This window comes from Diadema setosum, chromosome 1 (assembly GCF_964275005.1).
Source record: "Diadema setosum chromosome 1, eeDiaSeto1, whole genome shotgun sequence".
Classification (NCBI taxonomy): Eukaryota; Metazoa; Echinodermata; class Echinoidea; order Diadematoida; family Diadematidae; genus Diadema; species Diadema setosum.
In genome coordinates this window covers 38,341,642-38,365,989 of record NC_092685.1, presented here as the reverse complement: position 1 = coordinate 38,365,989, position 24,348 = coordinate 38,341,642, and the positions used below count along the sequence as shown (strand labels likewise).

Genomic DNA, 24,348 nt, shown 5'->3' with positions numbered 1-24,348 from the left:
GTGCACTGTATAGCCATTCATCATGACAAATGTGTAGCATAACAGCTTTGCTGAGACAATGGTGAATTAAAAGGATAACTCTGCAATCCCTTTCTTTCTCTTTTATTTATTTATTTTTTTTTTTTTGGGGGGGGGTCAAGGTTTACAGGAAATTACATGGAGCTTTACACAGAAAAACTATCCACATAATACACCAAGCTGAGCAAATTAACTGCTAGTGAAAATTTGAAACTATCACAAGTAAGGGCTTATTGAAGACTCTCCTGAAAGACAAGCAAGTCTAGCAACACAATCATGACAGTGTACCTCTTTGGCTAACATACATTGTGCAGTAACATGTAATGAAATGGTGTTATGAGTGTAATGTGGCGATATTCCTTCTCTAGGCTAATACTTCACAGACTATTGCAATTAAGTACAGCAAATATCTTTCCCCAAAAACATGGCAATTTGTACTGTAGCATCAAGATTGTGCATTTATCTGCAGTCAGATTTGCCACTACAATGTTGCTTGCCATAACTATACAGATTCAACAAAAAATATATATATATCTAATTATGTAAAAGTGTAGTCTTTATTCAAGGCACAAAGTAGTTGTGCTGTTGTAATTCAGGGGATTAAAACTGAATCAACTCTCAGCCATTCTAAGAATCAAGCCTCCATGAATTATTCCACTGATCTCATAATTTGGGTTCTATGCAGTTTTTATTTGTGCAGTCGCATCTCCTGTTCCTTGGAATTGCAACGACCATTTCGTCCTTTGAGCACTGAAAGACATACTGTGTGATGATTGGGACTACTCAATTATATTTGGTCTCGACATGGACTACGGTCTCGAGGTCCTGGACCTGGCTAGCAGCTGCTGGGCCTGTTCGGCACTCCTCCGCTTCGCCTCCCGCTCTCTCAGCCACGTGTCACAGATGCTCTTGATCCTGGCCTCGGCGCCCTCTGTCTGTTCGGCCGTGGCGGCGATGCGCCGTATGTCATCCTCCCGCTCCGCCTTGACGGCCAGGAGGTAGGCCTGCTTCAGCCGGCCAATCAGGATGAAGGCATTGATCTGAGAACAAGACATTCAAATGAAGAGGCATGATTATTCACATTTATATCTATATGTTTTTTTTTTTTTATATATATATAGCCATGAAATAGGTCTTCATATATCTTACACATTCATGACAAAATGTATACAAACAGAAATTCAAAAACTAAAATATATGACAAATAAGATGTGTGTCACTATCACTTTCATAGTGCCATCCCAAAGAATGCTCTTTTCTTTTCATTAGTTTAATCATTAGCATGAGAGGATTAAAAAATTTAAAAAGTTTGCATTTGCTTCTGAAATTGAGAAACCAAACATTGTCATGACAGGCTACCAAAGAATATTTGTACAAAACCGTCCAATCAGTTCTTATACAGATTAATATTTCTTGATGTTATATATTTACGACAATGATAGTGATATTGTATTGATTTATATCATTTGTACGTCTATCATGCCTATGTATCTATGTTACAAAGCATACGTGTGCTTTGTATATTATGTATGTAACCGGATATGCATGCAAACAAAACAAATTTCCAGAAACGGACAATAAAATTGAATTGAATTGAATTGAATTGAAAAAAAAGAAAAGAAAAAAAAAGAACATGAAATATTGGATTTCAAATCACAGAAAACTGTGAAACATAAACCATGCCTCTGCCTCTAGTAAAGGCAACACAAAACCTTATGGGACATGCATTATGCACAGTGAGCTATCACATCTCCTTACTTTGCTAGTCTCCCCTTGCATCAGTTTGATCAGTTCTTCAGCCCCTTTGACCTGCGTCTTGTCGCTGGCCAGCGCCCTCACGCTGGCGTCCAGGATCTCGTCACATGACTCCCGGTTGGCCAATCCCGTGCTCTTGTGACACATCAGCAGCTGCTTGATCTCCCCGTGCTTCTTGAGCAGCGCCAGACGCCTCCCGGCCCGGCAGTAGATCTTGGTCTCGGCAAGGCGGAAATCCTGTTTGCAGGCAAGAGAAGTGTGAACGAGCAATGCATTTGTCATTCTTTTTTTTCTTGATTTTTAAAGAATGAGCCCCTCAAAAAAATTTCTCTGATCTGATTGGCTAACTTGAATTCAATTTCTTTCACTCATCTACAAGATGAGTCATACATTCCTCACACTGGATAGCATGGTGACAATAGCGATATCAGACCAGGGGTTGTTTCACAAAGGATTTAGGCTGATCTTAAAGTAAAGATGAACTTACAATGATTGCATGCCACAGGTTTCCTTGATCCTATTTAATTTCATTAGATGTTTTCAGAATTTCATTCAAATTGTTATCTACATTTAAAACAAAAATCCTTTGTCACTTATCTCATTTTGTATATTGATGACTTGCATGAAAAAGTCTTCAAAATGTGAATTTTCATTCGGAAGTCAGAATATCATGCGAGACATATGCACAGCATACCTTCATTTTATCATAACCTTAACTTTAGGATAGACTTCAATTCTTTGTGAAACATCCCTAAGCTGGAGCTTGATGTGAGATTGTATGCACCTCAGCTTCAGCTCTGAATGCTCAACTTACAAACAATCGTCACCTTGTAAGTGGTATAAAGCATTATCAACTTTCTACAAAAGTAGAATATACAGATTAGATTTTCTGTACTTTTTTCCCACTTCAATGACAAACACTTGCATTTTCTTATCACCTCCGAAGTTCACATGATCAAACATTATTGAAATATCCATCAGGGAAAGCAAAAGTTACTCTTGGTGACAGGGCATTTTTGTATGCTGCACCAAAACTATGGAATAATCTCCCTTTGTTTGTAAGACAAGCAGTTACAATAAATGAGTTTAAGGTCAGGTTTAAAAGTCATATCTTGAAGTAATGTACTTTATGTTTGAATTATGTAAACAATGTCATTCTGTAATGCGCAGTAGAGTATATTATTATGGTAGCTGCGCAATATAAATGTCCTTTATTATTATTATTATTATCATTTTGTCATTTGACACAAAATTAACATACGACAGTTGCTCATGTTCCTAAAATTTTGACCTTGCATAAAGAGATACAGCAAAGAAAAACAAAAACAGAAATGTGGAGTTCGAGATTTGCTGGTTTAATTACCTTATGTTTTCAGTCATTTCACACAGAAATAGATAGTTTAAGCACAGCATATTCAAGCACACAAATATACACAAAATGTTCTGGTCAAAAAACTTTTAAAGCTATATATCAAACCTGGATGATCTTGAATGCCAGCTGGAATCCATCCGCCACAGTACTTCCAGCCAGTAGCACCTGTTTGTCCAGAACAAGAAAGAAGGAAAAACTCACATTACTCATCCAGTTTGCTTGTTTGATCTTTTTCTTTCACATAATTTCACAAGTAAAACAGAAGCTATGAAAAATACCCAAAAATGCATTCTGCATGGAATACAGGTATCCAAAAGTTATTGTCATTGTTGCAAGTTTTGGAAACAACCACATCATCCAATCAGACTGCTTGCGGTCACGCTTCAGGGAACCTGAAGGAATGCAATAAGAATGACCGACCATCCATCTTTGCAAACCAGTCACAGATATCCCCTTCAACTCAAAACTGAGCATCCAGAATGAGACAGCGTCCACATTTTGACACAGCTTGAAGCTAATCTCTGACGATCCAACAACTACATCACATAGATAATAGTCCTAGCATGCAAAGAACATATGTTCTTGTTACATTTGCCTGAATATCAACCATGACATCATTGTTGTTGTTGTTCATTTTCCATCTGTGAAGATGGCTGGATAGCCCATATTCAGCTACACTAAGCTGGTCTTCCATGGGGTCCAGTTGGATGTGGGGTGGGACCACTTCACCGGGTTAGACACCCTGCTCTTTGCGATGAATGAAGGAAGCGGGATCTTTTACGTGCATGAGCTGTGACTCTCTCATACACGGGACCTCCATTTTATGTCCTATCCGAGGGACAGAGTGTTATGCCTCTTGCTAGAGGGGACGGTATGTTTACACACAACATTGCTCAGTCCAGACTCGAGTTCGAACCCGGGCCGCGTGATCATGAGGCAGACGCGCTACCGACTGAGCCAACTTTCACCTCATACCTTTCAATTTTTCATCGGTCATCACATCTCTCCCTCTCTTTTTCTCCATCTATCTATCAATCTCTCTTTCTCTCTCCTGACTATTCTTCACCAAATCCATCCAGCCTCTTTAATAATCATCATCAATAAATTGTATAGATTGTGCTCAGCATACCAGCCAGATGAACACAATTTCAAAATAAAATACTTTATCTTCCTAACTCCACATGGACAGCACCTTCACACTTGACTGTAAAGGTGGGCATTTTTGCACAATGAGTATTTTGCACTTGGTCTACATAAATAGCCAAAATGTGCATGTCTCTCAATTTCATTGACTCTTAACATTTTAGTAGCGTTACAATTTAAAATCCATGAAGACAAAGCAAAGTAAACAAAATTCTCATGAGATTTTCTTTCCAAGCTGCATGTAAGATGCACAAAAATGTATAGTACAGTTATACACGTATTCTCTCTGTACACAAGACTCACATAAAATAGTTGAAAAGGCTTTTCAATGCTGCTTTAAAACAGAGCGAGATTGTAACATGTAAGGTATAGAACTGTCAGAAAGATGCACAGAGGTTTGTTTCATATACAATTGAACCAATCAGTACTCTGTAGTCTCTCGCAGAATCTTATCCACCCATGAGAAAACATACAATCTCATATCGTAACAAGAGTTTTACCTTGTGGACAACTTCAGCCTTGTCCGTGCTGTTCCCAAACAGGGTGGGGACGGCTGGAGGGGGAGTTCCCCCTCCGCCCACATCGGACGGTCTCCTGGCTGAGGTGGGTGTGGCAGAGGTCTGTGTGGGAGGAGTGGGGGGCATCAGACTGTTCTTCCCCAGAGCCCGGTGGAGGAAGGTGGTCACTTCTATTTGAAGGGAAATGGTGTTCATATGTCTGTGTAGGAAAAAAGAGACAGATAAGCAAAGTTCAAATGCTGATGGCCTTCATAGAAAAAATTGTCCAATATTTTTAACCCGTTCAGGACAGTTTGATTTTGCTACAATACGCATTTTCCAGAGACACCTGCCTAAATATACTCGGGACTCATCCTCAATGGGTTAAATCTCTTATTTCCGTGACTGCTGGCCTAATTTTGTATGAATTAATTTCAGTTTTTTTCATCATGTTTAATCAATTTAATGACATTAAGAAGTGTTGTTGATGTATAACCATATGCCACATCATGTCACATACTCAAAATTCCACAACCCGCCTGCTACTGTGGATAGAGCCACTGAAATACAGTGTTACATTTAACATTTTTACATTTTAAATACATACTAAAACCATATAAAATTCAGATAAGATTTTTCTTACACATCTGACAACATGACAGTCTTGAGAGGAATAGAGAACCCCAAACAATGTTTTGGTCTTCAGAGCAAATATCTTTTCTTGTTTCTTTCTGTGTGTGTCTTGTCACCAACGATCTACAGTGTACATTTTACCTAAAGGCATCGATTGTGATTCATAATTATCTTTTCCAGTGAACTGTTTACTTTGCCTTCTCCAAGTTTTCATGGAATAATTACTCCATACTATTCATCATTTTCCCCCAAAACCCAAACCCCAAACTGTACTGTACAACTGTTTGCCTTCAATACTAAAGCATACTGTACCGTACTACATCTGTGCCAGAGGAGCGCTCAAACGTTCCTGAAGTGTACCCTGCCGTACTACATACTACACCGAGCCAAAAATAAGGCACTTCCAGATGTGCTCCAAATGCATACCAAAACCATACCAGAAGTTGGCATGACAAGAATGTATGTAACATGCACATACATCAGAATGCCAAGAGTTAATTTCTTTGTTCAGGAGATCTGAGCACACAAGGAAAAAGACCCTGTTGCTACAAAATGTGTGAACCCCTTCTAAAAATAACTCATGAGGTATGCTTTCTCCACATTTGGCATGGTGTGGCACAGTACCCATGGGATCGGTTCACTTTGGTTTGCTTTTGAGCACTGGAATGCAGCCACTCAGCCCAGAGGGTACTTACTTGGTGAGTTCCGATGGGGACAGAGTGAACCGGATGTTGGCCTGACTACCGGCCGCACTCATGGACCGAGGGGAAGACCCCATGGCGGCAGGGCGGGGCACGCTGCCCCACTGCTTGTCCTCCATGACGGCCCTCAGGTGGTCCTTGGCCCGCTGGACGTGGTGCAGGCGCTCAAAGAGGGCGCTATAGCTGGTAGCCCCGGTCTGGAAGAACTTGATGCACGTCATCGCCGCCCTGACAAAGTCCTGAACAAGATTGACAAGATCGTGCAACAATAAAGACTCATGATATTTTGCAAGGGTCAAACCAACAAATCAGCAAACATACATGAATTTTGCTAATAATGTTTGATACTAAAAAAACTACACAAAAAAGGCCCTCTGCACTGCTGTTCACTAAGTGACAAGATTTATAATGTACTTTATAATAATCGATAGTCAATTACATGTTGCATTTACCTGGAGCCATCTTCCTATTCAAGTTCTGCTTATGAAGATGGTCCCCTACATTTCCAATCATTACTGTACCTTCAATATGACATCACTTTATATCTTTACTTTTTACATTTTTCCTATGATAGTACTACTGGGTACATATAATTCATATAATTATACCAAAACTGTAGTGACATTTACGTGCAGAAATAAAACCGAACTGAACTGAGCTCAGGAATAATTCCCAACCTTCATGAAGAGCTGGAGTTGGTAGAGGACACGGCTCCATCCGAGGCGTTTGATGTGGCGACAGGAGGCAGTAAGGTGAGGGTGCCACCGGACCAGGGTGGGGTCCACCTTCAGCATGGCGTCCTGGAGCTGTGCAAACTGTCCCTCCTTGATGCACGGCACCAACACCGCCTCCACGAACAGCTCACTGGGACATTGCTGAGGGAAGGGGGAAAGGGGTGGGCGAGAGGGAAAGTAGGAGGTTAATACCTGGTTCAGTGTCCTATGAAACATCTGTCTAGAGTGGTACCTGAAAAACCACATCAAGAGAGATGTGATTGGTGTATCCTTACGCTTCCATTTTTTTGCATATCCATGCAGAGTAAGATTCATCCTGGCAGTGAGAGGGTAACACAAAATAAAATCTGTTTGATTGGATTTATTTGTAGAATTCACAGAAAGGATAGTTTCAAAACTTCTCCAAGTTATTTCTTCAGCTCTGACTGGCTGGCGTGTACTCATCTGCACCAGTCCAGATGTTGAGGAATTTTTCAGATCACCATTTTGTTTTAAATATTGGTGAGAGGTTGTGTCGAAGTCCCCCTCCTCTGTTGGGGAAGGATTTTCCGTATTCACATTTCATAGCTATTTGGAGTCCTCTTTCAAACCATTTGGCTTTCTTATCAAGGATAGCAACTTCTTCTTCCTCATAAGGTGTCCAGGGTTTCACCAACATGCAAATTGATAATTCAGAAAAGTCCTCAACATCTGAACAATAAATGCAGTAACATCGCCCAATCACCAATCACCAGCCCAAATCAGAGCTGAAGAAGTGACTTGGACAAGTCATGAAACTGTACTCTCCATGATTTTCACAAGTATTTTACAAGTTCAGTCGAACAGATTTAATTACATGTTGTTTTCTCTTTTGTGTTTTTTTTTTGTGTGTGTTCTATCCTAATCATTTTCTGTCTGTTATCTTTTGTTTGTTTGCCCACTTGTTTCTTTTGCATACAATGGATACCTTGTTTTTTCATCTCTGGAGAAATGTGATTATAAAAAAAAAAATAAAAAAAAAAAGATATATACAAACCTGTGTGTAATTGGTTTACAGTGGGGCAAAAACTTGTTTTAGAACTGATAATATACATGCTACCAGTAGGTTTGTATGGTGTAACTCTTGTCATGGATATCTTTAAACCACTCATTGAGTTGTAGAAAACTTTGAGAAGAAATTTCATCAATCAAACTTATGCACATCACTTTAATATCGTCTTCATACAGTAAAGATAACATCTCCTTTTATTTTCATTATGAGTTAAAGTCTCTTTCTTTCTTTCTTTCTTTTTTTTTTCTTTTTTTGAATGGTGATTACTTTTTAGTTACTATCGTTACATTGAACTATTCATACATGGACCATCCCCTGGCCTACACAGTATTTTGACTTTTATTTCAAAACTGAAATTCCCCATGCTTACCTCTTGAAGTAAGTGGTTGATAGCGGTGGTCATCTTGCCATGCCTCATCAGGAACTGGACAGTGGTCAAGTGAGAGCCATAGGTCTGTATGTAGTGGAGACACTCCTTCAGGGCGAGATTCTCCAGCGATGTGTCCATGTCCGGAGTGGTCTTCACAAGGGGAAAACGATTAGTGTTTAACAGAACAGCTCATTTACCACAATTGTAGTTTGTTTATTGGTACATCTTCCTGCTTGATTTCCTGTAAATTGACATTTATGTCTTGACAGCAGCTGTCAGTGGGCAGTGGGGCATCCTATTAACTTATCTGCAACCCTGATCCTATTCAAATTGTAAATACACATGTTGCCCACAAGAATGACAAGTTAATCCTCATTGCATCCACACAGTCTTCACGAGAGACTGTGGTATCAATTAAGATGGATGGTTTGCCTGGCTCACATAAAAGCCAAATTTGGGGGCAAATAAATAGAATGCCAATGTTCACAGCATGAACAAGGTATACCCAAGTGCATGGACATACAAAAGGAATGAAAGAGCATTGGTGACTTAAAGGGACTCTCCATACAGTAGCCCTACTTAGCACATGCCTTCAATTTATACAAAAAAAACTGAAATCTGAATTTTAATTAATAAGTTGGTTACGTTGTACTTTATCCTAACAAAATGTATTGTATATCATCATTTACATTCTCTGTGACAAAATGCCAAGGATGGTTTGATAAGGTCTCTAAACAAGTCAACTGCTATACTGTAGTTGCTCTGAAATGAGATTGAATTAATAAATGAATTAGAAAACTTCTTGAATTAGGTCAACTGCACTTATGGTTAGAAAACCATTTGTTCACTGTGGCTTCTACTCTGAAGTCTAGTTGACCAACTTGAACAAGTTTTCTAATTACACTGTACCAACTGAATGAACCAAGACCTACATTGACATTACACCGAAAGAAATTGATGTATCACAGAAACTGTGACGGGTAACAAATGACTGTAGCTGACCATGCAGAAAGCTCTACCATCAAAACGTCATACAGACTTTGACAGAAAAGGTTGATGAGAATTCACCTTTGGAACAATGGATATGAAGTCCTTGATTGAGGTCGTTGACATTCCCAAGATGTCGTGAGCCTACAGTAAAAATATTCAGAGAAACGAAGATGAAAAACTAACAGGTACAAGAATTTTGCACAACAATTCTTGTCTAGGTCAAATTTGGATAAAAAAAAGAGAAGAAAAGAAAATACAGATAGAATGACCACACGGTCTGTGCTAAAAAAAAAGTGAACAGGTTATGGAAGATACTTAATTTGGCTTTAGATCATGGAACTACAATCTGTTGGAGTTCAATAACACATTGACTTTAATAAAACAAGGTACCAAACACCTACAATTTGTAAAATAACCATATCCCTTTTTCTACCAAATAAAGAGGAATATGTTTTAGCCCATGAAGTCCATCACATACCACACAAAATTATTTTATCCCTTTTCTTGTTCATGCATAATTATCTGTTTAAGGTGCAGAAATTTCAAATTTCCTAATTGCTATGTTTATAACGGCTTTTTTTGAATAGGCAATATCTTTTAGAAGATTAAAGTTCCTGTTTCTATATGAAATAGATTTCTCTGTTTTGTTCATAGATTTCTTCCTGATTTTGTGCAGATTTCATGAATCCATGCAGGTCCATCTAATTCTTTCTCCATATTAGATGTGTAATGAAATTCAGGGGAGTCAATTCAATGACACAATCATGATCATTTTTGCAACAAAATTTCCCCCTAGACTTGGTGGGGTAAAGACAACTATGAAGCGGAATTCAAATGATAAGAGATGGAGAAAGGACTCACCCTCAGTGTCTGATTTGCTGACAGTTCCAGGGTGTGAATGATGTCTTGCAGCAGCTGGTTGGGACCCTGGGTTTGGTTTTTGTCTGCCGGTACCTGATATAAATCATGGGGGGAAATCTATCCATAGTCACCATGTAATATAACAACAGCTACCAATGACTACTGTAAAATGAGGAATATTCGCATACATTTTAATTTCACAAATTTCGCGAGAGAGCCAAGATTTGCAAAATTAAAATGCACACAAAAGTTCTTGTCTGCACTACCGGTATATACCTTGAATGCCAGTGACAATTCATGAAAATTTCATGCTACCAAAAACACCATTGGCTCCAATTCGCAAACAATTTCATGAGGAAAACATTTCTTGCTTTACAGTAATGGCGAGCGGGAAAACAATCAACTTCTTTCTCCGCTCCAACCACTTCCTTGTTTGTACTAAGTGTTCTCACATATCACCAAGAAATATCATGAAAGCAAGCCCAAGTTAATGAGAAAATTTAAGTATCTATAAACAAAACAAAACATCACATATTGGTTAGAAGCTATACAAACCCTCTGCCATAATGACCGAGCAACAAATGACTGCTCCTTCAGTAGACAATGATAAACAGTATGCACATATCAATCAGGGACAAAGGAAGTTTGGTGATTCTGACCGAGACAAAATTGTGACCTGCACGAAAAGTGAACATTATGTGGCGGCGACAGTGTACCTTCAGAATGCGGGAGAACTTCTCCCTGGCTCCCTGGTAGTCCCCAGCCTGGAGGCAGCTGAGCCCCCAGGCTGCCCAGACGGCTCCCGGCTCCAGACCGCACTTGGTAGAGACCTCCATGGCAAGGGAGAGCCGCTCAGCGAGGACAAGCTTGTCACGGATCCGCCTGCAAAGATATACACACATAACTTTAATATGATGGACACAGATATGATTTACAAAATGTATCATCTGCATTCACTGACAACATGATAGTGATGACAATTATTTTTGTTATAATTACTATTCATTTGGTCATACCAGAAGCATACATAATAGTACACATCCAGAACAGATACAAACAACACAGAACAAAAAAGAGAGAAAGAACTAAAGGAGAAGAAGCCTGTTGACTTGGTGTCCGAACAGCTAAATCTACACTTCAAGCCCCAAGGCATGAAAACCAGCAATAATTTCAACAAACAAAGTCTCTTGGTAGATCCTAACTGTAATGGAAAAAAAAAAAAAAAGAAAAAAAAAAACTCCTTTAGAAACTCTAAACAGTTTGAAAGAAGAATTAAAAAAAGCCAAAACCCTTGGGTAGATCCAGACCACACCTCCTGTTGGTTGCCATGGTTACCTGGCCTTGTCGGGCGTGGTGAGCTGCTGGATGCTGGGGACATCAGGACAGTTGGAGGAGACGAAGAGGCTGAGGAGGTCCACGTGGCCCAGGTAGGTGTCACACAGCTCCAGGCTGGATCCATCCCCAGAGCCCAGGAACTTCAGCTTGCTGTTCAGCAGCAAGTTGCGCATCATGCTGGGGGGACATCAAATCCATTGTGACATAGAAAAGTACCATATTAACCTGTTGAGGACGGACTGATTTTGATATGACACTCAATTCCCATAGACACCTGCCCGAATACACTCGCGACTAGTCTTGAACGGGTTTAGAAAGAACAAAACCACCATTGATGCGACGGTCACAGAGGAGGTGAAAGCAATGATAGAAGTTTAAAGGGAATATTGCATCTTACTATAAACATGTATATGAGGAGACAATGTAAAGAAGAGTGTGCAATACCAGCAACAAATTCTCATGAAATCTTTGTCTGAATCTAAGTCTGAATGCCAATAAACATGCACACTGGAGTGCTTTCTTTGCTGATTGACACAGATGATGTCTGGAACTTGATTGTCAGTGAATACAGATTATCTGATCCCCCTAATCTCTATCATGTCAGCATGTTCTTCCTATTGGACTGAGGCACATTGCTAAACCTGAGTGAACTTTCTAATCTACAACTAGGTCAATTTTATAATGGAATACTGAATGCTAATGAAAACGCTTGGCAAGTCAACCGAAGTGCCGTGGCACATAAAGGGTCGTAGCACATAAAGGGTTCATACAAGAAAGTACTAAAACAGCAAAATGTGTGCTACTGCAACTATCAGCATCTGTTTGCACAGTAATCAATGACAGTGTATACGGGACTTGATAGAAGACGAGAAAAATCCCCATCAGGTGAGGACCTGTACCTCAAGACCAGATTGTAGTCCACCTCGGCGTTGGTCTCACCGGGCCTGATGGGGCGCAGGTACTCTGAGAGCTCCTGGCACAGCTGGAGGAGGAGGTGGCCACAAGCCCCTGGGTCTGAGTGCAGCTCCAGGATGGAGAGGCACAGGGATGTACTGGGGGCCTGGAACCATTCATGGGAGGAAGTAAGAATGAATTTGGTCGTAACATTGCTACATTTGATCACTTACAAAACAACACATGCAGTTTCAGATTGTAGAATACATGCAAAATGTACAACAAAAGCATATTCTTAGTTTATAATCGCACACTGTTAAAGACATTATTTATCATTTGCAAATGAAATAAAAACCTATTTTTTAGTACTTCAAAGTAGTTCTAAGATGTGGGTTAGGGATAGAAACAACTGATGTAAAAATGTTAATCAATATAATCAACGTTAAGTATTGTTAAATAAACAAAATGTGAACAATAGTTATGATAAAATTGTTTCTCGAATAAACCGTCTACAGTTATGGTTAATGGAGAAAAATAGTTACACCTTCTTTTATTTTAGGCTTTAATTGCAAAAGTTTACAGGGTAGGATGTCTTGTGATACGACTGACCTACACAAATGTGATAATTTGAACATTTTATAAATCACTGCTCCCAATGGCAAACAATACCTTTAAGACAATGGATTTGAACAGATACTGTTTGCACAAGAAACCAACTTAGACAACCATAACAAATTCTGATAACCTGATTATAATACCAATATAGTTTTTCCCACCTTACAAAATACACGTGCGAGAGCCAGTGACCCAGTCCCACAGACCTACATTTCTGTTGGTAGTTTATAGCCTCAAGAGCTAGCTTGTGGCAATAAAAAATATACCAGATGAGTCATATATATATCACACTGGAGAATTTGGGAAGGCAAGCACCCGAAATACTTTGAAAAAACAAAACAAAATATAATTTGGTGGTCTTCTTTCATAGCAGTTAAAACATAATCAAAGGAGGGGGTGGATAGATACACTGTATGTGAGTCTGTCTGGTCATACATTCATTACTATTAAATGATCATCAAGCAGATTCAGTGCACCTTAAAGTGATTCAAAAAATGTTTACAATATATATGCATTTTTCTTTGTCTCAGACCTTCAAAGGCCCTCACCTGTTCATAGTAGAAATCCTCCCTGACAATCTCATTGTGTGCTGCCTCCAACGTCAGCCGCCAGTCACTCACGAGGTTGTACTGAGACTCAGCCAGCCCCTGACCGCCGAGGCTGAATTCAGGCGTCCGCATCGGGGTCTGGGACCTGGACACAGGACTGTTGCGGCTGGAACTGGGTGACCCATGCCCTCCTGGGGGTTCAAGAAAAGGAAGAATGGGGTCCGCATTTAGAAATAAAATATAAGCCTATGAATCAAAACGCACAGAGAGTCGATAAGATATATTTTTCTCTTCGGCCTGCAAATATACAATTTTTAAAAGTACACAAGGCTGATTTGAGATTTGGGGCATTTTGACAGGTTCACATTATGATTAACTCAAAAGGACTATTAAATGTAGGTGAACCAATCTTCTAGAGTTAGCATTTCTTACAGAGTATTATTATATATTGACGAAATTACAGTATCTTATATTCTTCAACAAAACTAAGCTTTAAATGTTTATTGTGGGTAGCAAAACTTACAAACACAAATAGTTTGACGGGAAGAAAATGACTTTCTTCTCCAACGATATTCCATGGGCAATCAACAATTTAAGCCATGATTTCAAGAAATAAACCTTGCTGTGAATTGATCCTCACTGTCAATGTCCGTTTCCTTTCCTCTTATATTTGTTTTGGGGTTGTTGGGGGTTTTTTTTCCCCTCATTCAACCCAAGTTTCACATTTTGGAGCAAAAGGAGCAAAACTTACCACTGAATTTCTCCTTGATTCGCCGCTCCAAAGACTGAGATGTTGCAGAGGGCCTGAGGTAAAAGAGAAAGTAGGTAGCTACAATTTGACATGATCTTGAATGGAACTACCATTTATCATCTAAACTCTTCTAAAGAATGCTGCCGAAGCAAAGTTTGCAAACATAATGATGCTCTAATGTCTCTTCTCGGAAAACGTAAATGCAACAGAGTCTTACAAAACAGGCACTGTGATGATAAATAACACAAATTTTCCAGCATCCTCAAAGAACATTTTAAGTTCCTGGCATGTTTCGTACTTTACTACAATGAAAAATATTACATTCATTGTTTGCCTACCCTCAAAGACTCCAGAAAACTCTGCATCAAAAACTCCTAGTTTAAAATGCTGAGAAAATCAGGGCACATCCAAGAAGGAATACTAAAAAAAAAGACAGATGAAATTGACAAGGGCACACCTGGGAGTGATGAATTTCTCGTAGCACTGGTCGCAGATTCTGACGGGCGTGTCACCGTAACCATCAACGATGGCGCGAAGCTGTGAGCACTTCCAGCAGACGACACGACCACACCGTCGGCAGTGATGCCTACGATTAAACTGCATTGGATAGACAAGAAAAATGCCATCAAAACAGTCCTGTTTGAAATCTTGACCACCCACCTATAATGTTTTAACCCGTTGAGGATGAGTCCCAAGTATACTTGGGCAGGTATCTATGGGAAATGCCTGTTGTAGCAAAAATCAGTCCATCCTCAACGGGTTAAGCATTAGCCTTTTGTGGACAGTGCTGCCCCCCCCCCCACCTCCCCCGCCCCAGTACCTTTACCTTTCTTGCAATAGACGTTTGAAGTCATACAATTTGAGAGAGACAGTATTTTCCACAAAACCTACAGTATTTTGGGCAAAAACGTAAACAGTAGGCATCTCCAACATTATCATAACCAACAGCAGCAACAGCAGCATTATTGTCATCATCATTCTCACCTCAATTACTGACCATCATCATCATCTTCATCACCATTAACATCATCGTCATCATCAACATCACCATTACCTTCATAATAATCATCACTATGGCCAACATTCCACCTGCCCTTCCCATCATCACTGCCATCAACACCATCGCCATTCATCATCACAATCACCGCTGCCACTACCACAAATCAACTGACCATGCTGAAGCGGTCCTGGCACACCATGCAGTTGGTGACCCTGTCGTCCGGCACCCACTTGCTCCTGGGAGGAGGAACTGAGGGGAGCTGGAACTCCGCGGGTGCGGACAGAGTGACCGGCTTCTCCGGCACGTTGGGAAGGACCGAGATGGTGGGAGGGGAGGCGAACTGGTCGCCCACTTGACCCGTCAGGTTGTCCCTGCTGGACCGGCGCGGCAGTGGAGTGGTCACCGTCGGGCTGGGCTGGGGACCTTGAGATGGTGGTATGTGTGGAGATGTCTCAAGTTAGCACTTTGTGATATCACTTATTGCACATCTCAATGAGAAGAGCATCATTTGAAATCAATGATGTAAGGTAGTCTTGGTGGCTACCTCTCTGTAATGGTCACCTGCTACAAGTGGTCACACTCATCATCCAACAAACAGCAAGACTCCATTCAGAAGTACCAGGCATTAATGCCCATATGATTAATAGTAATCATTTCTGCTGTTTCGTTTAAATCATCATTACATCTGTGTTAAACTGTGCAAGTGTGTCACAAAGTGTAATCATCAGTTTAAATACATCAGGACCACACAGTGAGAATTTATAGTTTTCACCAAAAACAGACGGGTAACATATATAATCCTGACCACATGAAAAAAAAAAAAAAATCTGAAATCTTAGGAATGTACCCACAATTACTGATATTAGTACACATGCACATGCAAATTCACCAACCATGCAAATGAAATATGGCAATTCAAAAGCATAAAATCTGCAAGATACGATAACTGCTAGTAATTCTTTAGTATGTACATCTCCCACATCTAAGATATTGCAAGTAAAAAAAGTAACGATAGGCAGATACAGACATTAATAGATACCTAAAACTGGGTTAAAGGCATATTAAGCACAAAGTTAAAATGAAGTATGGTATTAGTGGCATTTTGTCATTCATAATTGTTATGGAGGAGATCTCTGTTTTCATGGTTGTGCTCCTATATTGCAATTTGGATGAGAGAGAACTAGCACAAAATTACACTGGTCATAAACAAAAGTGCATGCTGCTTCGATCCCTCTGAATTTGTGATTGCGTCAATATTACAAGAGAAACTGTGCTATGTTACTATTGTACTGTGCTACTTTAAGCATTTCTATGCTACGTGCTCTTTTCTAAGGCAAAGAAAAAAAGGTTCTGCACTATATTTGAGGCTAAAAAAAGAAGAAGTTCTGCTCTATATTTAAGGCTACAAATACATCAATAACAATGACTAAAGTGTGTATCTCATTGGGCTGTAGACTAGTTGGTGACCTGGTGGCAACTAGAGTCTTGCTGTTCGCAGAGTGGTCGCGCATAAATCTCTGTGACATCTCCTGGAATGTAGTTTCCGGAGAGTAATGAGAAAATTGAACATGTTTGAATTTTTGGAGACTCTTTCGAGTCTGGTCTTCACAACATCTCAACAAGGTCTATTTGTGAAGTCTCAGAGACATCTTTGCGACTTTGCAGTGACCCATTGGCAACCTATCACACATGTTGCAGAGACGTCTCCACAACTAATAAGGAGATATCTCAGAGATGTCGGGCGACATATCAGCGACTTCCGGACGTATGAATTTTCATCTTATCCGGAGACATCTCTGAAGTCACCCTCGAGTCTCCTTCTTGGTGACAGAGCAAGTCTTTTTTTTTCTTGGCTCTCAAGTTGCACAAGTCGCATCAGTCGCAGCAATTGCAGCAAAGTCTCATCCAGTGAGATACACCCTTTAGCTAACATTTCTACTTTTCCTCTGCATGACAGTTATTATATGGTGCCATCTGTGCATGTATTTGTGCATAATAACTTATATGTAGAACAATGGCACATTGGTGTACAAGAAAAGTGAGGAAAGGCTGCAATAATAAACTGCCTTTGAGTCAAAGGTACCAATATCCAGCCACTGGGAAACACCACTGTACAAGGTTGGAAACCACAGACCAAGAGTTGACCGAACATGGAGCCACTCACCCTTAATGATCTTTCGTCTCCTGTCCGGGATGGGGACAGAGGAGGACGTAGTGGAGGCTGCGGAGATGGTGGAGGGGGAGGGGGAGGGGGGCCTGGCCCTAAAGGAGGACAGGAACTGACGTCCTCGGCCCGCGGAGGACATCCCGGGGGGCGAGAGAGTAGAGGCATAGGAGGCGATACTGAGGCTGTGGTTCAGGAGGGAGTCGGTGTCTGCGTTGTGGCGGTAATGAGAGAAGAAATATTGGGACATCAGGGGCAGAGACTGATACAAAAGATCACTGGGGCAATTTTGAGGTATTTGATTGGTTTGGATTTGCAGAAACTCAGAAGAAAGGATAGGAATAAGAGAAGAGTTAGGGTTGGGCTGGGTTGGGGTTGGGGTTGGGGATGGGTTAAGCTTGAGGTTGGGGTTCGATTAGGTTGAGGGTGGGATTAGGGTGTGGTTTGGGGTTGGGTTGAGGGCAAAGGTCGAGTTTGGGGTGGGGATGAGGTTGGGATTGAGATACTGAATTCTGAAATGCCCATAGACTTTAATGCGCAGGCCACCAGGTTCCCATGTGGAACGGGTTAAGTGCAGGTCTGCTTAGATTTGGAAATGAGGTAAGGGTTACGGTTGAGTTTAGGGAGGGATTGATGTTGAGGTCAGGGATTAGGATGGGTGTGAGTTGGGATGGGATTGGTTTGAAAAAGGAGCTTGGGGTAGGGGATGGGTTAGGGATGGGGTTGGGCTTTGGGCTTTGGGTTGGATTTGGAATAAGGATTAGGTAAAGGGCTAGGGTAAGGGTTAGAATTGGTGTTGAGGGTAGGGTTAGCCTTTGGATATAGAGGTGGGAAAGAGGATTGGGATGTCTGACAACTGCTCCTCAAACTAAATACCATGTGTCAGAAATCTTTGCTGTACATCTTATACTTTGGCTGGCTACTATTGACTGGTTACTGGGGATATTAGCTCGTGCAGCATGAATTTATATAACTTCTGGTTGAACTGGCAAGTTACATTAAAGATTGAAGTTTGTATGTTGCTGTTTTGTATGAACATCTTTCAAGTTAGATTAGTGAGAATATAAGACCTTAATCAAAACCTACCTTTACAGCCTACAACTAAAAGTCAACCGAAGAGTACAGTCAACTCATATAGTGTCACATGTTAGAAGCATGTAAATCTGCATTTCTTAAAGGGTGTGTACAGTTCTGGTCGAGGTGAGGATTTAGCTTTTAACGTTTTACGAGATATTCAGAAACTACTCTATGAAACGTCAAAGAGCATGCAATTCTAAGGGGTATCAAAAGTTTATTTGATGAAAATCGGTTTTGAAATGGCTGAGATATCCAAAAACAAGGTGAAACAAACAGATCCTAATAAAAGTGTGGCCTATAGTCTTTTATTATTATCACTTTTTTGGATATCTCGGCCATTTGAAAACCAATTTTCATCAAATAAACGTTGAATCCTTCTTAAAATTACATGCTCTTTCATATTTCATAAGAGGTTTCTCATTATCTCACTTAGGAATGTTCAAAACATGAATCCCCACCTCAACCAGTACTGTACAGTCCCTTTAAAGGTTAAATGATTTCCCATTTTATACTGCAATTTCACTACTTCTCTGCCTTTTGCAGATGGGAGGGAGACAGTATAATGCACACTAATTAACAACAAACATACTTTCATAAGCACTGTAAATGACACTGAATATCTGCTGAAACACAGGAACTCAAATATTAAAAAAAAAAAAAAGCAATACAAAGCAAAAAAGAAATCCAATTCTGTAGCTGATTCAAAACTAACCAACCATCTCATCACAAAATAGAGCTTGGCTGAACTTTTCTACTGGGTGCTTCGTCAAAACTTGCCATTTGTCAAAGCATCATTGATAAGACAAAAATGAATTACTGCATGTGACAAGGACCCTACAAAGCAACGTCAGCTGACGCAAGACAAACAGTATGCCACATTTTCCTAGCAAAGATGACTTTTTTTTTTTTGCAGTGCAGTGCAGTGCATGTGTTGCTGCGCTGTTCTGCAAGATAAATTGGTGTCTGGATCTTAATTGACCTCTCCTACAATTGAAATGCAACCACAAATTCACATGAAAACAACACACAAACTATACTTTTCTCAGTGAAGTACACAGTCAAGTTGGAAGCAAGCTTAAGATGTTGATATGCTTAGAAATTTGTGGCATGGTGGTTATTCTTCACATATTTTGTCTCATACAAAGCAGTCATGGCTTCAACTTTTTCACATTTGAATTGAGCCAAGCAAAATCATCTTTTTGCTGTGCAATTCTTGTGGGACTTTTGGGTGGTGTAGAATAATTAAAATTGGAATTGTCTGAGTTTTCACATTGGTTTTAAGCCATTGTAGCATCAGCTCAAATTCGCGACGCAGAGAGCTACCTGATGCAATGATCGTATCATTTTACCTTTTATAGGCTGCGTCTTCACGAAATCTAAAGCTACTTTGTAACACGACGCATAGAGAGAGAACAGCCAAAGTAATCTTTGTCACTACATCCATGTCGCAAATCTAAAGCTCTCTATTACCAAAGCTAGCACTGAACATGAAATCACCTAGTATATAGCACTGCATTGAGAAAAAAAAAAAAGAAGAGAATATGCTAAAAACATATGGTCATGCAAATTACCACTTTGTGAACTCAAGTGGATCATTTTTATGTAGTCATTACTAAAACATAATTAAATGCTCTTTAAATCCTCTGCTTTAGATTCTCAATACAAACCCAAGAGACAGCTAAATTGGATTTCTCATAAAAAAGCAATTAATATTTCATTCAAATGAAAATCATTAAAGAAAATGTCTAAATGTAAAGATATCACCATAAGTTGCTGTACCACACTGTCTCAAAGGCATTGAATACTTTACAGAAATGTGCATCCAAGCTCAATGTCCACACTGGTAGACTTCCTTTTTACCCAGTACTTTTGATACTTCATTAAATGAAACGAATTTTTAAAAAATGTCCAAATGTAACAATCACCGTCTGTTGCGGTATCGCATGAATACACTGGATACTTTATGGAGATGTGCATGCAAGATCAACGTCCACACTATTAGACTTCCTTTTCATGCGGTACTTTTGAAACTTCACTCAAATGAAGTGAAGTTTTAAAAAAAATGTCCAAATGTAACAATCACCTCCTGCTGCTGCATCATACTGAATACATTGGATACTTTATGGAGATGTGCATGCAAGATTAATGTCCACACTGGCAGATATCCTTTTCATCCCGCATTCCTTCCAGAACCCAAGTCAATCCATTGTACATATAAACAATGTCATGCTTTTCAGTTGCTACATTCCACGACCAAAAAAACAAAAACAAAAACAAAACAAAAAAGACAATATGGGCAACAACAACAACAACAACAACAACAACAACAACAACCATGTGTGTACTGGTCCCTTAAGTTCAATGTAGTAAACCAGACCTTAACACTTGTCAGGCATTGTTCATTACAGTGTATATTGCTAATTTTCGACATGCAGGCATTCAGGGATGCTTTTGTTACAGTGGGGCATGCCATGAAGAGAGTTCTTTAGTTCTTTATAAAGTGGGTTCAAGTTTTGTTTTGCCTTGTGGGGGGGGGGGGGGATGGGGGTGGGGGTACTCATGTATTTGGCATTCCAATCTAAACTTCCTGTCATTATGAAACTTCATTAACCCCCTAGATGCCATCATCAAAGCGAGGCTAATATGATATAAGCTTGAAAAGTGACTTGCAAGCATTTATCTTTCAAGTTTGTCAGACAATATTTTTGTTTATTCTCTTTTTTTTTTTTGGGGGGGGGGGGGGAAAGGGGGTGGAAAAGGGAAAGGAGTATGATCAAACTGCACATACAGAACAACAACTATGTAATTAGGCCAAGAAGTTTTTCTTTACTTGATATCATAATACAGTAAATGACTCCTACATATATTTTCATCACATATGAGTTCCTTTAACTTAAAAGCAGTCAAAAATCAGGTAGACATTTGGACTAAATATTAAGTCACATTTTCAATGACAACATGTTCTGCAAATACATACCGGGTGTCCCAAAAAAAGCGGAATGGTGGATTTTCAGTACCTTGCGTTCTAAAAGTGATATTTTTTGGACATCATTAGAAAGAGCATCTTCCACAGAATACAATGATACAAAAATCATTAAATTTGGTTCAGTACTTTTTATTCTACGCCAATTTCTGTAAATGCAGTCATTTTCAAATTTCGCCAAATTTTTACGACTTATGAGATAATAATTTGAGCGCAACACACAATCCACACGGTGAATATTGTGTAAGCTCGGTGATCCATGTCAACAAAAGATACAGCTTTCACATTGGGCGTGGGCCAGGAAAAAACAGTGTGTGTGTGTGTGTGTGTCTGTGTGTGTGTGTGCACGCCCAATGTAAAAGCTTATCTTTTGTTGACATGGATCAACGAGCTTACACAATTCACCGTATGGAACGCGTGTCACACCCAAATCATTACCTCACAAGTCGCAAAAATCCGGCGAAATTTGAAAATGACTTCATTTACAGAAATTGGCGTAGAATAAAAAGTACTGAACCAAATTTAATGATTTTGGTATCATTGTCTTCTGCAGAAGATGCTCTTTCTAATGATGTCAAAAAATATATAACTTTTAGAACACAAGGTACTGAAAATCCACCGTTTCGCTTTTTTGGGACACCCGGTATATATATAAAACATATATATATATTTTTTTTTTTTTTTCCAGTCATAGTCAGAATAAATTCAGACTATGTTTGCCTTCACAACTGAAAAAAAAAAAAAAAAACATGTGACCATTTGTGAAGTCTCCAGATTTATTTGTTGCATCTAAAGATTGCATAAGCAAAAAAAAAAAAAAAAAAATATATATATATATACCACAAGCAATTCTAGTGCATATATTCAATAGTGGCTCTTGTGCTCATAGGCATGGCAAGTGCTTCAGTGCTTAAGTGTGATTTCCTATGCATGTAATTGTTTTTCATCTTGCAAATGCAGTTCACAAATGTGTTAATACTGACCACCTGAAAATGCATCAAGTAATTCTACCTCAAGGTCAAGAACTTCATCATGGTTAAATAAAGGAATTCTTAGAGTCACAGATTATTTGTAATCACTTTGTTTTGATGCTGAGTGGCATGAGATTCCCATTACAATTTTCTTGTTGTTGTTTCATCACTTAGTCAATTTTTTTAACACAACTATTGATTCTGTGAGTCATTTTTGTCTGCTTTGGAAAAGGGATTTAACCCATTAATTCCAGCAGGAATTACCATTTGTGAAAAGTAAATTAGCACCTCAGAAAGTCACCGTGTGTTTGTATGATAGAATGAGATAAAATGGAACTGTTTAAATTTATCAAATCAGAGAGAAATTCACACAAAAAATGCTAATCATAAGAAACACAAACAATGAATAGTGAAAAAAAAAAGAATAAAATAAAGAGTCGGCATCAAATAACAGAAATGTGCTTTCTACGGCCAGGTGAATTGAGCAATCGCCCTCCGCATTGGAAAATTTCATCCTTTAGACTGTGCACAAAATTAAAAGTGCAAGCAAGATATGGTAAAGCATTTTCTCTGATCATATTTCGCAGATGAAGCCTTGATAACGGTTTTCATCTTGCCGCTCTCACAAGCCACGCATGAATGTTGACAGCTATGCTGTTGTTGTTTTTTTCTCATTTACCACAAGAGCTAAAAAATAAGCTAAAAGCATCGAAAAAATTGTAAAAATTTCACCTTCTTTACAAACGGAAAAAAAAAGGAAGAGTAAAAAATTCTAAAGGTTTGTTCTACTACTAGGAAGATGTATAGTACTTAAATATCATAGCCCCACAATGTACACTATTGGATAAAAATCTGAGCAGTAGTATGCTGACTAATTTACTAACATCACCATTAAAACTACACCTCTAGCCATGTTTGATAACTGAGTACCCAAACAAAACTGCATTAAATCATAAACAAACTAATTGCTCTCCATGTAAAATGCGATGGTTATACAAAAGTTGATGATGATGATGAGGACAGGCAACATAACAGAGGAAGTGGGTGATATTTGTTGAGTAAAATATTTCTTGGGTTACTCCCATCCCGGATGAAGAGAGGGATATTAAAGGAAATCAATGCAAACCATTCGGGTACCAGGAGGGGCGATCCTACCTCTGCTGGGTTCATCATGCGACGGAAAAGCCGGGTCATATTCAATGACTACAAAGTCTGAGCTACTCCCTGTCAAAGGATCTTGGGGTTCACAGCACAAAAGCAATAACAATAACAAAAATCAGAGTGATGGGGTATCAAATGTTATGACTACCAAGGATAGACCTTTAAGTTTTGTTTTGTTCTGATTTTTGACATACTTTCCGTTAGCATTGATCAAATATCTGACAAACATAATTCATCACCCATAAATATCACATCACTAAAAATCACGCCTGCATCAGTGCACATACTCTGTCAGTCTTCAACTTGGGGAAGAATGACAGAAACAATTCTTTAAAAAAAATAAATAAATAAAATCGCATGTGCTTGTGTGCACAGTTCATCTCACACAGATGGCAAGTATGGTGTAGTGTTATGCTGCAACAAGCATTCCCTTGGTATTAACAAGATTGGTTTTGTGCAGAAGTTTTCTTCAAACCAAATCTTAAAACCTCTGACGTATTAAGTGTCCAAGAAGACTGTGGATAAAGCAGCCATGCAGGATTAGGAACAACTTTAGCCATTTTAATAGCAGTTTTATTTGCAAGTTGTTTCACCATAATAACTGAAGATGGTGATGTGTATCAATTAAGAATGATTCAAATTAAAACTCCACCTACTAGTATTGTAACAGTGTTTATTCAAGTAGTGAGGAATATTTTACAGGAAATCTATTTTACTCCCCCTAAATGCTTCACACATATTCCAC

General features: G+C 39.3%; 1 protein-coding gene across 1 annotated transcript in view; it reads right to left on the bottom strand.

Moving 5' to 3' along the window:
* Positions 1 to 251: 251 nt before the first annotated feature.
* LOC140235390 (uncharacterized) overlaps positions 252 to 24,348 on the bottom strand; it is a 57,435-nt gene continuing 33,338 nt past the window's right edge. Inside the window, exons 27-43 of the mRNA XM_072315451.1 lie at positions 17,412 to 17,621; positions 15,420 to 15,670; positions 14,705 to 14,844; positions 14,248 to 14,300; positions 13,497 to 13,687; positions 12,339 to 12,499; positions 11,440 to 11,616; positions 10,821 to 10,986; positions 10,105 to 10,197; positions 9,322 to 9,384; positions 8,254 to 8,403; positions 6,797 to 6,994; positions 6,114 to 6,358; positions 4,789 to 5,005; positions 3,251 to 3,310; positions 1,777 to 2,010; positions 252 to 1,058 (exon numbers count right to left, since the gene is read on the bottom strand). Of these exons, the coding sequence (XP_072171552.1) occupies positions 828 to 1,058; positions 1,777 to 2,010; positions 3,251 to 3,310; positions 4,789 to 5,005; positions 6,114 to 6,358; positions 6,797 to 6,994; positions 8,254 to 8,403; positions 9,322 to 9,384; positions 10,105 to 10,197; positions 10,821 to 10,986; positions 11,440 to 11,616; positions 12,339 to 12,499; positions 13,497 to 13,687; positions 14,248 to 14,300; positions 14,705 to 14,844; positions 15,420 to 15,670; positions 17,412 to 17,621 (2,840 nt within the window). The 3' untranslated portion in view covers positions 252 to 827. The remainder of the gene's footprint in view (positions 1,059 to 1,776; positions 2,011 to 3,250; positions 3,311 to 4,788; positions 5,006 to 6,113; positions 6,359 to 6,796; positions 6,995 to 8,253; positions 8,404 to 9,321; positions 9,385 to 10,104; positions 10,198 to 10,820; positions 10,987 to 11,439; positions 11,617 to 12,338; positions 12,500 to 13,496; positions 13,688 to 14,247; positions 14,301 to 14,704; positions 14,845 to 15,419; positions 15,671 to 17,411; positions 17,622 to 24,348) is intronic.